General features: G+C 41.5%; 1 protein-coding gene across 2 annotated transcripts in view; it reads left to right on the top strand.

Annotated features, from left to right (window-relative positions):
* Positions 1–16,839, top strand: part of Ube4a (ubiquitination factor E4A) — a 42,274-nt gene extending 25,435 nt beyond the window's left edge. For both annotated transcript variants that reach the window (XM_055621784.1, XM_055621783.1), the window contains 8 exons: positions 412–599; positions 3,756–3,856; positions 3,957–4,070; positions 6,324–6,498; positions 7,950–8,130; positions 8,993–9,140; positions 10,798–10,955; positions 13,968–16,839. In XM_055621784.1, coding sequence (XP_055477759.1) covers positions 412–599; positions 3,756–3,856; positions 3,957–4,070; positions 6,324–6,498; positions 7,950–8,130; positions 8,993–9,140; positions 10,798–10,955; positions 13,968–14,094 — 1,192 coding nt within the window. In that variant the 3' untranslated portion in view covers positions 14,095–16,839. The remainder of the gene's footprint in view (positions 1–411; positions 600–3,755; positions 3,857–3,956; positions 4,071–6,323; positions 6,499–7,949; positions 8,131–8,992; positions 9,141–10,797; positions 10,956–13,967) is intronic.
* Positions 16,840–17,337: the final 498 nt, after the last annotated feature.

Genomic DNA, 17,337 nt, shown 5'->3' with positions numbered 1-17,337 from the left:
TCAGAGAAGAGAACATAGTAAATAGTGCATTGTTATAGAGAAAAAAATTGAATGTCCTAAGCATTACATGGAAACTGAAGTGCTCCCTCATACATGGTAAGCTGTCATCTCAAGAGTTAAATGGGCAAGCATAATAGTGGACATCTATAACCCCAACACTCAGGAAGCAGAGACAGAAAGATGGCCCCAAGTTCAAGGCCAGCCTGGTCTACAAAGAAAGTTTCAGGCCAGCCAGGACTATCTAGTAAAACCATCTAAAAATATACATCACACCAGACTACTGACAAACTTGAAGCAGGTGTGACTTTTATATATTTAATAGTGATATCGTATATACTGGCTCCTCATGTAGAATAGAATCAAATTGGGGAGTTATGTCTTCCTACTCATCATGCTTTCTGCCTTCTGCAGAATGAAGAATCCCCACCTGAGAGCCAAACTAGCAGAGGTGTTGGAAGCAGTGATGCCTCACCTGGACCCAACCCCAAACCCCTTGGTGTCCAGTGTGTTCCACCGAAAACGTGTGTTCTGCAGCTTTCCATATGCTCCCCAACTCTCAGAAGCCCTAATCAAGGTTTTTGTGGACATTGAATTTACAGGTAAAGAGGTTGCATAACGTGCTCTAGAGCTCAGAACTAAGAGTTTCACAGCTTGATCACGGTCAAATGTCACAGAAATGTCAATCAGCATTTCTTTTTTGTTAATAATTTATTTAATTTTTTTATTTTACGTGCATTGATATGAGAGTGTCAGACTCCTTGGAAATGGAGTTACAGACAGTTGTGAGCTGCCATGTGGGTGCTGGGAATTGAACTTGAATCCTTTAAAAGAGCAGCCAGTGCTCTTAACTTCTGAGCCATCTCTCCAGGCCCCTTAATCAACATTTCTTGATTACTTACTGTGTCCCAGGCTTAATGCAGAATACTTTATTTTTACCGCGTCTTTAACTTGTCTGCCTAAAAAGTTTATATTATTCTCATTTTTATATGGAAGAATATAGATGCTAAAAATGTTTTCATTGTATAGTTGTTTTCATACAAGTAAAAGTTATAGAACCAGCTCTGTCTCACAAAAACAAAGAACAAAAAAATCCCACCTGTATATACTTGCAAGCAATGCAAACATCAGGACCTGAGACTGAGCCTTAAGTTTTAAAAAGCCAGTTGCAGCACCAAGCACCCATAATCCAGTTTTAGGGGATGGAGACAGGAAGATGCCGGGGGCTCGATGGCATCCAGTCTGGCTGAATCAGCTCTGATTTTAATGAGAAGCTGTCTCAGAAAAACAAAGTGAAAGCTGGATGGTGGTGGAAGAGGCAGGAGGATGTCTTTGAGTTTGAGGCCAGCCTGGTGTACTGAGTTAGTTCCAGGACAGAAAAATCCTGTCTCAAAACAAAAAGAGAGCAACTGCGAAGACGCTTAGTATAGACCTTCAGCCTCCACATTTGCATGTGCAAATACAAACATGTATGAACACATACGCACAACATATATGTACATATCAAAAAGAAACTAGTTAAAGAACAGAGTTCCAATAGACAACATTGTCTTTCTCTTCAGTCCTGAGCCTGACTCTTGATTAAGTAGAACTTTGAACTAGTAGGCAAGATTCATTAAGCAGTTACATAAGAGTGTTATAAAAGGGGATTTCTGCCATTTGGTAGCATGTACAATTAACATTTCACTAGCTAACTTTCCACATTTGTTTTCTGCCTTTGTCTCTTATTTACCTCTGTGTCTCAATTTCTCACATATAAAATGAGTCAAAATGATGATTCAGTGACGTAGGGCATGTAAACCTTCACCTGACTGGGGAGTGGTGATCTCACTGTGTGCTGTGCTGAGAGCATACATCCGTTAATCCAAGGAAGTGAAAGTTAGAGTCAGCCAAGCACAGTGATGCTTGTTGTAATCTTAACATTAACCTGCTGTAATCTTAACATCTGGGAGGCAGAGGCAAAAAGACTTAGTTGGAGACCAACCTAGGGCCAGGTGTGGTGGCACACAGCTTTCATCTGAGCTCTCGGAGTAGATGTAGGTGAAGCCTACATCTGTGACAGCCTGGTCTATATAGCAAGTTCCAGGACAGCCACGGTTACATAGAGAGACCCTGTCTAAAAAAAAAAAAAAAAAAAAAAAAAAAAAAAAAAAAAAAAAAAAAAAAGAAAAAAAAAGAAAAAAAAAAAAACAAAAAAAAAAAAAAAAAAAAAAAAAAAAAAAAAAAAAAAATTAAAAAAAAGGAAAAGGAAGGAAAAGAGAAGAGGAAAGAAAAAAGAAAAATAAAACACCTTGGGGACCTGGAAAGATGGCTCAGCAGTTAGGAACATTCATTGGCTGCTCATCAGAGGACCTAGGTTCAATTCAGACCCAGTTCAATTCTCAGCACCCATAACGCAGCTCACAACTCTCTGTAACTCCAGTTCCAGAGGATCCAACACCTCACACAGACATACATATAGGCCAAAATAATAATAAATTCGATTATTTAGTAAGAGTCTTCTCAAAATAAATGAATCAAAGGAAAAAGGGAGGTGAGAGGAGTGGGAAGGGAAGCTAGCAGACTTGCCTTAAGCAGAACAAGAGAAAAGCTAGGCCTCGAATTCTAGCTATTGTATCTATCTGTCCAGCTTCATTCTTTATTATATGAGCCATTTTGGAGAGGTCTTACGGTAATGTTGGTAATTCAAACACTGTATAAGGCTCCAATTTTTAGCTCTTTGCATGATTTTTTGGAACAGTCAAGAGCCAGTTGGCCCCGTAGCTGGGACATTGTCTATAAAGAATGTAGAGATCCCTTTAATCCTAGCACTCAGGGAGGCAGAGGCAGGCAGATACCTGTGAGTTCAAGGCCACCCTGGTCTACAGAGTTTCTGGACAGCCAAGGCTACACAGAGAAACCCTGTCTCCAAAACAAAACAAACCAACAAAAAGAATGTGGAGATCACTTGGTGTCCCATTCTGCACATGACTTTCACTGCCAGAGTGACCATCTCAGAGGCCTCATTGCATACTCCACATTTGGATACAGAAGCATTTGTTCTTGGCTTTTTTTTTTTTTTTTAAAGTTTGGTCCTGATGCCTAAGTAAACTGTCCTTTAAAGATATTTCCTTCTTGTTTTGTCAAACAAACACTCGGCCTAATTCTAAGGCCTTAGAAATTGCTAGAAGAAGCTGGGCACATGCCTTTAATCACAGCACACAGGAGGCAAGCAGATCTCTGAGTTTGAGGCCACCTGACCTACAGAGTGAGTCCCAGGACAGACAGAGCTACACAGAGAAATCTTGTCTTGAGTGTGGGGTGGGAGGTGGATATTCCTAGCAAAGGCTGGGGATGTAGATCACTTGCCTACCATATGCAAAGCTTATATTTTGTGTATTGTATGCTCTAAAAGAATATCTTTATTCTTTAACAATCTCATACAATAAAGAATGCTTGATCGTATCCATCCCCAATTTCCAACATGCTCCCTTTCCCCTTTCATATTTGCTCTTTGTTTTTGTTCACGACGCACTGAATCCAGTTAGTGCTGCCTGTTGAAATACTGACTGGTTTGTTGACATGATCCCATGTAAGTAATTGTAGCTACAGCCTAAGTTTTATCCCCAGCACCCAGGGAGTATGGGCTGGAAGAACTCATAGGGAAGATTTTGGCATCAGCATTGACATTCAGAGTGAAGAAAATACAGACATATACAGGAGCTCCTGCTTCTCTATTAGACCACCCTTGCTGATTTCCCATTCTTGCCTTACTCCAGGGGACCCTCATCAATTTGAACAGAAGTTTAATTACCGCCGTCCTATGTATCCCATCCTAAGATACATGTGGGGAACAGATAGCTATCGGGAGAGCATTAAGGTAAGAGAGGTTTTCATGAAACCAGTTGCTTCAGATCAGCCTCAGTACAGTTGTAATTTGGTACTAAAATTTCTTCTTCTTCTTGGGCTGGGATTTACAGGGTTTGGCTGACTACGCCTCTAAGAATTTAGAAGCTATGAATCCCCCACTGTTCCTCCGATTTCTTAACCTATTAATGAATGATGCTATCTTCCTTTTGGATGAAGCCATACAGGTAAAAAAAAAAAAAAAAAAAAAAAAAAAAAAAAGTACATGTGGTTATACCATCTGCAGTTATTTCAATGAGAAAAGCTTCAAATCATCAACATTGGTAATAGTGGGGTGGTGGTAGTAGTGTTTTGTTTGGCCTCAGACCCATAGGATTCCTTTCACCTTAGCCTCCAGAGTTTGGAACATGAACCACTACACCTGGCAAAGAGTATATTCTTTTGGCCTTTTAATTATGATAGAGTAATAGTAATCCTTGCTCTAGAACATGTCTTGTAAAAGTGTAATGCTTGCCGTTTCAGTAGAGATAAGATCAAAGGTCATTGTTGAAGCTTGATTGGCTTGGGAGTTTAAAAGATGATGTTGGGCTGGAGAAATGACTTAGTGGTTAAGAGCAATGATTACTTTTTCAGAGGACCTGGGTTCAGTTCTCAGCACCCACACGGCAGCTCTCAACCACCTGTAACTCTAGTTGTGGGGGATCCAACACCATCTTCTGACTTGCACATAGTCTTGTAGACATGTGGAGCACATACATATACATAGATAATGTTTTAAGTGTGATACAGCCAAACCAAGGTGTACCAACAGGTCAGTGACTGTCAGACTTTCATTGTTACGACAGAGTACCTGAGAAAAACAACCGAAATAAGGAAGGATTATTTTAGTTCATAGTTGCAGAGGTTTTAGTCCAGGCTTAACTGTGTGCTCTGCATTGGGCCTGCCGGGGCTGGATCCCCTGGTGGGGCAGGAGCATCAGTGTCCCTAGGCAGTGACCCCAGGAAGATGATGCAGGTTGGTTCGAGGGTAGCCTACTGGACAGTCAGGTGCTCTTGCTGATAGCCCACTAAGTAACTTGTGTTTGGTTTGCGAGGGCCTGTCCTCCTGCATTTACATGATCCTGCACGCTGGAGTTGGCCATAGGTTCTCTGAGGAAATGAGAACAGTTTCTATTATAAACAGATCTAAACACAATATGATTCAGGGAGTGAAGCAGAGGGTATTTTCTTGAGATTGGTTAACCTGCTGTTTGCTGCTACAGTAAGGATGGTGAGAGGTGAGGAGTTCTAAGTAAGTATGATTCCCTTCTAGACATCAGGCATATTTATAGAACTTTGATTTTGATAATCAGGTTTTAAACATTTTGTGTTGTTTTTATTTTTTGTTTTTGCTTTTGCTTTTAAAGAGATCTATTTTAGTGATTTTTGTTTGGTTTTTTTGTTTGTTTTTCAAGACAGGGTTTCTCTGTGTAGCCTTGGCTATTCTGGACTCGCTTTGTAGACCAGGCTGGCCTCAAACTGCTGCCTGCCTCTGCCTCCCAAGTGCTGAGATCCCAGGCATGCATCACCACGCCCAGCTTGTTTTGGTTTTATGTTTTAGAAAGGATTCCTTTTTCAAGATAGTCCAGTATTTTAGCCTGGGTTCTGTATGCTGCTCCTCTGATCTCCCTATCTGTGGATACTAGCCTAGTTCCAAGCAGTTATCTGGCAGTTATCAAGCTGAGACAAATCTGTATGAGGACACTTAATTTTTTTCTTCCCAAAAATCCTTTAAAAACTTAATTTTACATTGTGTGTGTCCACTTGCTACCGTATGAATGTGAAGGTCAGAGGACAGCTTGCAGGAGTCTGTTTTCTCCTTTCGTGAGGGTTCTGGGGATGCAGTGCCGGCTGTCAGCCCTGGTAACAAGTACCCTAGCCCACTGCATTGTCTCACTAGTCCTCCTCAAGTTCGTCAGCCCTGCCTTGACAAAGGCTCCTGACCTTCCTGTGGTCTCTGATTCCCCCATATTGGCTGACTGGGTTTGTTTTTTAAGATTTGTGTGTGTGAGTGTTTTGTTTCCATGTATGTAAGTACACTCCATGCATGCAAGTACCTGGGGATAGAGTTACAGGTGCTCATGAGTCGCCATGTGCAAGAACAAATGCTCTTAACCTCAGAGCCTCTTCTCCAGCTCTGGATTTTTTTTTATTTTTTAGTGTTTATTAGTGTTTCATTTAACTTATGTAAGTGCATCCAGTGCCCATGAAGGCCAGAAGAGGGCATCAGGTCTCCTGGCACTGGAGTTACAAGTGGTTGTGAGCTACAGTGTTGGTGCTGGGAACCAAACTGAGATCCTCTGCAAGAGCAGCAAAAGCTTTTAACCATTGAGCCACCTTTCCAAACCCAGATGACTGGATTTTAATTAAGCCCTCTTAAATGTCACAGCCCTTCAGTTGCATTTCTCTTACCTGATGTATCACATTTCTGGTTTCCATAGTATTTAAGCAAGATAAAGATTCAGCAGATTGAGAAAGACCGAGGAGAGTGGGAGAGTCTGACACCAGAAGCCCGCCGAGAGAAAGAGGCAGGTCTGCAGATGTTTGGGCAGCTGGCACGTTTCCATAACATCATGTCCAATGAAACAATTGGTACCCTTTCCTTTCTGACATCAGGTAAGAACATGAAGGTCTGCTGTACCCAAAAATGTAGGAATCAAGGTCTGTTTCACTGAGGGATCAGCCCAGCTCAAAATTAAGAGTTTAGAATCTGAGACAGGTAATGCGACTAAGTCAGTAGAATGCTTGCCTCACCTGCATGAAACCTTGCATGGTAGCCCACACTTGTAATCCCAGCACTCCGGGGTCTGAGGCAGGAAGAGCAGAAGTTCCAGGTCATCCTCATCAACATAGTAAGTTCCAGAACATCTTGGCATGCATGAGACCCTGCCCAAAAGAAAATTGGCTCTGGTGAAAAGAATAGTGGTCCCAAATTGACATGCTAGAAAATATAAGTTGGTTTCCTGAAGGAGCTGGGAGTATAGCTTAGTGGTAGAGTACACGCTTAGCATGTGCAAAGCCATACGTTCGATCCCTATTACCCAAAAAACTTTGTGAGGACCATTCTCATTAGAGCAATACTGCCCTCTTCAGTAACCATTTGCCACATGTGGTTAACAAGCATTTACAATATAGATAGTCAGAATTAAAGTGTGCTATATTTGTAAAATCCATAATATAAGATTGTGTGTGTTGGGGTGTGTATGTGTGTGTGTGTACATGTGTGTGTTAAAAAAACACAAAAATCCAGGCATGGTATGGCATCTTCTTGGGAAATAAAACAAAAGGACTCTGAGTCCCAGGCCAGCCTGAGCTATGTAGTGACAGCCTGTGGCAAATAACAAAATAGAGAGGGAAAGGATAAATAATTTGCATTCAGTGATTACATTCTGTGTGATATGGCAGCCAGAGAGCAGGGGTGAAAGGAAGCCCTCTAGTGAGAAACACAAAAATAGCTTTTTTTAAACTTTTAAAGCTCTTTTAGAAACTTTATCAGGTCATGGAAATCAGAGAAGATAAGGTGGCCACAAACCATGGACAAAAGCCACAAAGGACAAAAAGGATGTTTTGAATATTGAAAATGACTTTAAAACTTTAAATATTCAGCAAAAAGATTAAAAAATTAACACAAGGAATGCTCCCATTAAAGTAGAACAGAAAAGAGAAAATGAAATGTACACTAGGAGAGAAAGGAATGAAGAGTGGATTAAGGGAAGTCTCAAACACAAGTCAGACGGGTAAAGGCATTTGCCACCAAAGCTGACAGCCTGGGTTTGATCCCTGGGACCCACACAGCATCAGAGAGAACTGACTCCCACAAATTGTCCTCTGACCTCCACACACTTACTGTAACACTCGTGGGTGCATGCAAAAATGTTTTAACAATGTTAATGTCTGGGTGGTAACTTTTGTTTCCCATTTGTTTGTTTATTTGTTTTTTGCATGTCTATTTTTTCACTGAAAATGTATTGTGTAATTAAAAATCCTCCGAGGTCTCCAATAAAATTAGATATTATAAAGAGAAAATTAGTGCTGCACTGCATTTTAGACTATGGCTTTTTTTCCAGAGATCAAGTCACTGTTCGTGCATCCCTTCCTGGCTGAGCGCATCATCTCCATGCTGAACTACTTCCTGCAGCACCTGGTTGGCCCCAAAATGGGCGCTCTGAAAGTCAAGGACTTCAGCGAATTTGACTTCAAACCTCAGCAGCTTGTATCAGACATCTGCACCATCTACTTAAATCTTGGGTATTTGAGATTAGCATTAAGCAAGCCGTGGGGATGCTAATATTTTAATAGCAGAATGGTTAGCTATTGTGAAAATAGTAGGGAAGGAAGGCTCATTTCTAGCTGATAGATGAAGGAATCTTCCATAGTTTTAGATAGATTTTATCTGATCCAAGGGACATTACGTTCTGCCTTGATCTGTGCAAAGATTATAAGTACTGGTTATACTACTGTTTATGAAAATATGTTTTGATGGTGTGAATTACTTTGTAGAGACATCCTTTAATCCCAGTGCTTGGGAGCCAGAGGCAGGTGGATCTCTAAGTTCAGTGCTAGTCTAATCTACAGAATCAGCTCCAGGACAGCCATAACTACACAAAGAAACCCTGTCTCAAAACAAAATAAAAATTAGATGTCAAGCCAGAAGATGGCTCAGTCAGTAAAATGCTTGCCACATAAACATGAGTGTCTGAGTTCAGATCCCTAGAACCCACCTAAGAAGCTGCATGTGGCAGCATGCACCTGTAACCCCAGAACTGTGGCAGCGGCAACAGGAGGCTCCTAGAAGGTCACTGGCCGGTTGGCCTACAGAAATTGATGAATTTGAGGGTCAGTGAGAGGCCATGTCTCAAGAACACAGTCTGGAGAGTAATTGAGAAAGACAGCTAACATTGACCTCTGGCCTCGACACACACATGTACATACATATACATGCACCACCACGCACACAGGTACACATACACAAGATAAATAGAATGCCTTTCTAGTTCAAAAGCGCCCTTGTGGCTTCTAAGTGATGGAAAGATTGTTCTGTTGCCCATCCACTATCTCCACACTGACCTATTCTCTGATGCTCGGTTTCTTTCTAATGCTGGCCTTTTAGGGATGAGGAGAATTTCTGTGCCACTGTGCCCAAGGATGGACGTTCCTATTCCCCTACTCTCTTTGCACAGACAGTCCGAGTCCTGAAGAAAATCAATAAGCCCGGGAATATGATTGTGGCTTTCAGTAACTTGGCAGAGAGAATCAAGGTGAGGAAGAAGACAGTCTGTTTTCTCATGTATTCATTAAAACGCCACAGTGTGGATGCAACTCTCCCGCTTTTGCCCTATTTCAGGGAGAAAAGGAGTATTGCCTAGAGGCATTAGAAACAGATACTTCCTCTTAGTCAATATCTGAGCATCCATCTTGCTAAATAAATATTATCCCTGCCAAGGGAGAGTAAGAACAGAAATTGAAGATGTTTCTACCAGGTGAAAAGAATGTGCATTTGTAAAGTCTTTCTTTCCACTAACTTTTATGTCCCAGTATTAGGAAAGATTTGAAAACCTAATGTAAATGCAAAAGAACTTTTTGAAATAAAATTCAGGAGGAAGGGCAGGCTTGGTGGCCCAGCTGGCCCAGCTGAAACAAAAGGATTGCAAGTTTCTAACTCAAATAAGTAAAAGCTGAGTAGTTCACAGACACTAATTTATATTGCTTTTCTCAGTTCTCTGCATCTCTACTCGTGGATGGTTTATACAGAAATGCATTTCAGAGATTAAAGTATTCTGTTGGGCTCAGCTAATCCCTCCAGTTGGACAGTGGTAAAGCTCTATTAGAAGTGGGGGAAAGGAAAATACATGGCTCAGAAGTTTCACAGAAAACCTTCCAAAGCTGGGCATGGTGGCAGACGCCTTTAATTCCAGCACTTGGGGAGGCTGAGGCAGGCAGATTGCTGTGAATCCAAGGCTAGCCTGGTCTACAGACCAAGTCCATGTCCAGGACAGCCAAGGCTACATGAAACCCTGGCTCAAAAAAAAAAAAAAAAGAAAAAGGAAGGAAGGAAGAAAAGAAAAAGAAAACCTTCCAGGCTGGGCAGTTGTGGCACATGCCTTTAGTCCCAGCACTTGGGAGGCAGAGGCAGGAGGATCTCTTGAGTTCAAGGACAGCCAGGGCTACACAGAGAAACTATCTCAAAAAACAAAAACAAAGAAGAGGAGGAAGAAAAAAAGAAAAATAAAACCTTTCTTATTGGTGTCAGTCTTTCCTCAGTGAGTTACTTTTCGTTTTGTTTTGTTTTGTTTTGTTTTGTTTTGTTTTGTTTTGTTTTCTGAGAAAGGTTTTCTCTAGGTAGCCCTGGCTGTGCTGGAACTTATTCTGTAGACCAGGCTGTCTTCAAACTCTGCCTCCTGAGTACTGGGATCAAAGGTGTGCACCACCCCCACCCAGCTGAGTTTATTTATTGAGGTGAGCTTGATGTTGGTCTACAGCTTAGCCAAATAAAGCCCTAAGGAAATGGTTACGGGAGTCAAATGCACTTTTAAATTTCTGAACCTGCTTATATAAAAAAATGCTTTTCAGACACAGGCTGTGTGAGTGGCTTAATAATTATGCGATTAACAGCCCTCCTGCTCTTTCCCCTTTCAAATGCCAGCATTCACAACAGAATGCTGCCAGAAAGATGTACTCCCCTTCTCCTGCTGACGATTACATCCACTCCCAGCCATAACCTCCAGCAGCTGAGCCAACCTGAAGCAGAACTAACTCTGCCTCCAAAACATGGGTCTTGGTTTTGTCCTTGAAGAAACAAAGTGATCTGTGTCACTGTGGAGGGTTTGTGAGGACCAAGATTAAGGTGTGGTAGTTACTGAGTAGTTTGAAGCTGTACTAGGAGTTTGCTTTAGAAACGCGCTGTTGTTGCCTCAGTCTCTTGCAGACCTCCAGCAACAGGAGGAGGAGACATATGCAGATGCCTGTGATGAGTTCCTGGACCCCATCATGAGCACGCTGATGTCTGACCCTGTGGTGCTCCCATCTTCCAGAGTCACTGTGGACAGATCCACCATTGCCAGGCACTTACTCAGGTACGCCCACCCCCAGAGCAGCCTGAGGAACACAGCTTGTGCTAGCTTCCTGCATCTGCTCTCCCAGCAGAACTTTGCACAGCAGGTACCTCTTACAGTAGATTCACAGGCGTAGCATTTGATAGCACCTGTTCATAGCTTTAGAGATTGATGTGCTAACTCTGTTGAAAGGCTCTTACCTTACCTCGTCCCTCCTTAAGTAATCATAGCCAGCTCTGGCAGGAGTCTGCTATTGCACATGGGAAACAGAGGCAGGAGGATTGCCATAACTTTGAAGCTAATCATGGTCTACATAACAAGCTATAGGCCAGCCAGAGCTACTTAGTGAGACCCTATCTCAAAAAAACAAAATACAATAATTTTATCCACATTATGAAATATGTCAACATGAACTATACTGTGGCATGAAATTATTTAAGTTGTAAAAATGTCAAAAATGGGGGTGGGGTTTAGCTCAGATTTTATACTCCTTCAGTTACTATATTTGTTTTTGGATATGGTAGCTTGTGGTAACATAAACTTCACCAAGCCAAATGCTGTTTGGACAGTCACCCTGCAGGTATCCAGAGAAAAGACAAGAAGGCAAAGATACATGGAAGCTAGTCAGTGCCCAAGCAGCTCTTACCTTCTCTTTTAGAAGAGTATACTGCAGGTCAAGGAAGGGAGGCCAGTAACTGGAGTTTTATGCTGTGGTCCCTGCAGCCAACTGTTTGTTTGTTTAAATGTGTTTGAGTGTTCAGGATACACGTATGTATGTGCAGCACATGCACGCTAGTGTCTAGAAGTCAGAAGGTGTTGGATCCCCTGCAATTGGAATTATGAATGGTTGTGTCATCTTGTGGTGCTGGGAATGAAACCCAGGTCCCCTACAAAAGCAGCATGTGCTCCCAACTGCTGACCCTAGCTCTACAGTCCCCAACTTTTTTACTTATTTAATTTTGAGAGAGGGTCATGCTGTGTTGTCAGGTTGGCCTCAAACTCCTGAGCTCATGCAATCTTCCTGCTTCAGCTTCCTAAGTAACTACAACTACAGGTAAACACCGATGTATCTAGTTTACCCCACCCCATTCTTTTCAAAGACAGGATGTCATGTAGCCCAGGCTGTCCTCAAATTCACTTCCTCCTGGATCATGAGTGCTAGGATTATAGGCTAATGCCACCATTGCTTGACTTGGCCCCTTACCTCTTTTTTATTTTTATTTTTCAAGTGCAAGGTTAGATAGAAAGGGGGTACTGAGAGACCATGATGCCTATTTAAAATTCAAGTAAGGCCTTTAATCCCAGCGCTCAGGGAGGCAATCGGATCTCTGTGAGTTCAAGGCCAGCCTGGTCTACAAAGTGAGTCCATGACAGCCAAGGCTACACAGAGGAACTCCTATCTCAAAAAACCAAAAGTAGGTAGATAGGTAGGTAGATAGACAGACAGACAGACAGATAGATAGATTAAAATGCAAATAAGTTGACTTAAATTTAAGGGATTTTTTAATATATAAAAATTTTCTATTTCATTTGGTGTTCTTATGCTTTCACTATATGATGCTGTGCTAAGTGATGTCAATGGCATTTTCATAGATACAATATTTATTGCCTATTTTTCCCAGGCCTTAGATCTGTCAGTTAGTCTTTAAAGTATATCATGAATCTTATTTTGTTTTGGAATCAGGGTTTCATGTAGCCCAGGCTTGAACTTGCTGTGTAGCTGAGGATGACTCAGCTTTTGATCATCATATCTCCCCCTCTTAAGTGCTGAAATCACAGACATGCTCCACCATGCATGATTTATGTGGTACTGGGGATCCAACTTAGACTACTTGCATGCTAGACAAGCACTCTATGGGCTGAGCTACATCCCCAGCCAGACTTGGCTCTTTCTTTGTTGGTTGTACTGCAATTTTAAAATGACATTTGTTTATTGTTGTTTTGTTTGTGTCTTGTGTGTACATGTGTGTCTGCACATGCGTGATGTGTACTTGCAAGTATTAGTTCTCTCCTTTAATCTTGTGGGTCCTAGGGATCTTCAGCCTTGGCAGCAAGCATCATTACACATTGAGGCATATTGCTGGCCCCAGCTTTGTTTTTCTGTGATGCTTGGAATCAAACCTAGGAGCTTATGCAGGGTAAACAAGCACTATGCCACTGATGTATACTCTCAGCACTGAGCCAGAATCTGCATTTACTTGCATAGCAATCAGCTAATTTAATCAAATATCATTTCTACAGCCTTCTTCACTCAACAGCTTCTACAGTTTCAAGAAGCTGTCACTAAAATTACAAGTAGTGAACCTGGTTCGGTGATGCTCATCTGTAGTCCCAGCTCCCTGGGAGATTTAGACAGGGGGGTTATTGGTGCCCAGGAATTTGAAGCCAACTTGGGCAGCATGACAAAACCCCATTTTGAAAAGGGGGGAAGAAAACCTACAAATGGTGATTTATGATAGCACAAGTGTCTAGGATCACTAACGTAGAGAAAACTAAAGGCTGATGACAAAGATAGCATTTAAAAACCTTTTATAGGTTTATGTTTTACTTATGCATATGAGTGGTTTCTTATATGTGTGTAGTTGTAGCATCTGTGTGCCTGGTGCTCACAGAGGTCAGAACAACACATTGACTCCCCTGTCACTAGAGTTACAGATGGTTCTGAAACTCCAGGTAGGTACTGGAAATTGAATCTAAGTCTTCAAGAAGAGCTGAGCCATCTCTCCAGCCCCAAAACTGGAGCCCTGACTGTCCTAGAACTTACTCTGTAGAACAGGCTGGCCTCAAACTCACAGAGATCCATTCACCTGCCTTTGCCTCAGGAGTGCTGGGATTACAGGCGTGTGCCACCACAACCCATCATGAAAAAGATACCGTGTTCATTTCCTTTCTAACCCCAGAGTCATCTTTTGACTCAGTCACAGTGCACCATGTCTTAAGTCAAGGGCATTGAGGTGTTGAGATGCTCTGCTTGGCCTTAGGATATTAGAACTCTCAGAAGTTAACTCACTTTTCATTCTCTTCTTGTCCTAGTGACCAAACAGATCCTTTTAACCGTAGTCCCCTTACCATGGACCAGATCCGGCCAAACACAGAACTGAAGGAAAAAATCCAACGGTGGCTGGCAGAGAGGAAGCAACAAAAGGAGCAACTTGAATAAATACTGTGAACTAAACAACCTAAACCAGCTTGGGGTGTAAACAGTTGTTTGTGGCTTCTCTCTTTCTGGCACTGATCCTTTTCTGTGTCTTTCTTTCTTTCTTTCTTTCTTCCTTTCTTTTTCTTTCTTTGTGTGTTGTGTGTGTTTTGTTTTGGGTTTTTTTGTTTGTTTGTTTTTTGGTTTCAGTTTATTTCATGTGTTGTTTTTTCTTTACTAAATTAGAAAATTGTCCTTGTGCAAATTATGATAATTAAGATTCTTAAGACCTTGTTTCCCTGGCTTGCAGGAATTTCTCTTTCTCACAGCCTCTTTATAAATCACTAATTTTCAGCCTTAGTTTTCCTATTCCTCGTTTCCTTTTCTGTCCTAAATTATATTAAGTCCAACAACAAAAATGTCCTGTCACTTTATTCCTTCCCTTCCCAAGTACTGTTGAGACATTTTTTAGTGAACACTGCTTTTAAGTCTATGATGTCAGCTACTTTAGTGACAGCTGATAGAATCCAAAAGCCCTGATGTACTGTTATTTATTACCCCAGAAGGTCTGGGCTTAAGACCCTGTTCTTACTATAGCTCTGTAATATTACAGAGTAACTTTCCAGATAAATACAAATACCTTAGTGTGTGTATACATTTTTGGCTAATGGATAAAATGGGAGAACCTTATACAACTTGTGTTGGTATCTCTTAGCTTTGTATTTTCTTGTAACTTAAAGATACCATCACAAACACTCCTATGAGGTTGTCACCACCAAAAACTTAACTGCATGATCTTTTAATGAGTGATACTGATGGGTGAAACCTCCAGTAAGAGAATAAGAAACTGTTGGGCCCTTTTCTCTTTTGTGCTCCAAGGACTAGGCCTGGGAAAAATATTGTATCTATGAAAATGCCAGTTTAGGACACTTAATGTAGTGTGTGTCTGTTATACACAGATACTGTGTCCTTTTTGTATACCACATTATATTGTGTCCTCCTGCTAAGATTTATGTAGTATATGGCAGTGTTTTCTCACATACTCAGTCTAGGCAGGTAAAATTCTAAGACTCTAACATATATATAGCAAATGTTTGGGCTGTGACCTGGCTTCTAAGAGCTGCTTCTCATCTAGCCTTAGTTTATCAATTAACAAAGTAGAGATTGGAGCAAAATCCTATCCAGGAGCCATTTTAAATCCACTGAGCTCTGGATCATTAGTAAGTGGATCAGCCCCACTTCTCCAACTGTTTTGCTATGAGAGGCTCAGTCCTCTATGGGATGTTTTTGTATCAGTACTAGTCTCAGCCCAGAGGTGTAAAGGATGAGAAAATGGGATTGTGGCTTCCTTTACAGAACATTACTGTTACAAAAGCATATACATCTACAGAAGCAGTGTTTTGGTATTCCAATACAAGTTGCCAAAAGCAGTCCTTTGTGTGTTTTTTGATAGTATCAACTGGAAAATCTATGATCAGAGAGAGCACCTCACTCTGGCTAGTAAATCAGTGTTTCCTGTGGCTGTGCTTCTCTGTGAACAGGGAAGCCTAGGGAACATTCGTGAATGCCAGAATACTAACCCTGGGCCTTTAGGTACAGGTTGACAGGATTTTTCTTCAAATGAACTTCATTTGCTGTGCATTATTCTGCTTTCCCTCTCTGGGAATGAACTGCATATGAAATAAGCTTCTGTCTGCTGCACTTATTTTTCCAAAGCTAATGTGGTGGGATGCTTTTATTTGAAAAAAGGGGAAGGCCAGAGTTTTGCAAGTGAAAACTGGAGGAAAATGGGTACAAAACCTCAAGAAGACAGCTGCTTCCAGCAGTTTTTTAGCTGATGACCTCTATGCTGCCTCTAGTGTCTGTCTGTATTCTACTTCCAAACTGACCCTTCAGATTGTAAGCCTTTTTTGGCGAGTTTGTGTTTTGTCTTCTTTTTAAGCTCTTCTGATACTTTTCTATGAATGGCTGTGACACCACTGATGCTGCTGAATACCTTGTATCACAAAAGCAAGTGTGTAGCTTCAGGCCACTATTGGTGAGGAAACCAAGTGTCCTCTGTGCCTTCTTTCTTTCTGTGAACTAATTTAAAGACATCTAGAAAAAGGAACTCTAAAGACTACCACCCTGGTCCAATAAAACACATGTGCATTTGCAAAGGTAAAGGGGTGTCTCGTCTGGAACTCGGCAGCAGCTGTGAATCTGTTGTGACTTCCTGACATACCTAGTTTTACTTGCTGGAGTAGGAAAGGAAAGTGAAGACTTTGGTCAGCTCTGGTATTGCTCATAACTCAGTAAGAGGCTAATACTAAACTTGGAAAATTACTTAGGGTTCAAGCAGTTGTTTGTTTGTTTAATATAGCTTTTCCTGGCGTGTGAAAGTTGAGGGACACTTGAGAAGTAGTCTAACAGTGCAGGTGAAGGGGCCAGTTGCTGCGTGGTACCACATTCTACAAAAGCTTCATTACTTTATTTGGTTCTGGTTGCCAAGCAGCCAGTGGGCAAAGCCTACGATTACTGGGTACCTTTACAAGCCATGCTGGTGCTGCACTGTTGTCATGTGAGGAAATAGTGCACATATTATAACTGCTAAATGGGAAAAGAACCTAGAGACAGAAACTGAAGAACAAAAAACAACCAAGAGGTTGACTGAAATAAAACTCGATCAACATAACTGTATTTGAAACATTCCAGGGAGGGTACTTCTTGTCAAACCTGCCTGGGGGTGTTTGTTCAAAACTTGTATTTAATAAATGAGCACCTGACTTACCTTTGTTACCCTTTATTACAGTATTAAAAGCTGGTGGCAGCCTGGTATGGTAGTGTATACCTGTAATCCCAACTACTAATGATAGGACTGGAGGACAAGGCCTGCCAACTAGTGAGTGCAAAGCCAGTCCAGGCATCTTATCAAGACATTTCAAACTAAAATTTGGTAGAGAGCTTGCCTAGCATACACATTGCTAAATTTAATCCCAGTACCACTACCACAGAAAGAAAAAGCTAGTGACAGTTCCAGGAGCTCCTCTGAAAACCTAGCGGGTTTTGCCGCTTTCTCAAAGGCAAGGTACTAGCAAATGTGCATGACCTGGCTGACCTAACTTGTCTCACCTCCAGAGCAGCAACTTCAACCTGTGAGCGGCCTAAGACCATTGGAAAATACAGATATTTACATTACAATTCATAAGATCAAAATTACAGTTGCACAGCAAAGAAAATTTTATGGTTGGGGGTCAGCACAACTTGAGCTGTGTTAAAGGCTCACAG

This window comes from Psammomys obesus, unplaced genomic scaffold (assembly GCF_907164565.1).
Source record: "Psammomys obesus unplaced genomic scaffold, mPsaObe1.curated_primary_1811, whole genome shotgun sequence".
Classification (NCBI taxonomy): Eukaryota; Metazoa; Chordata; class Mammalia; order Rodentia; family Muridae; genus Psammomys; species Psammomys obesus.
This window is presented reverse-complemented; position numbering and strand designations above follow the sequence as displayed.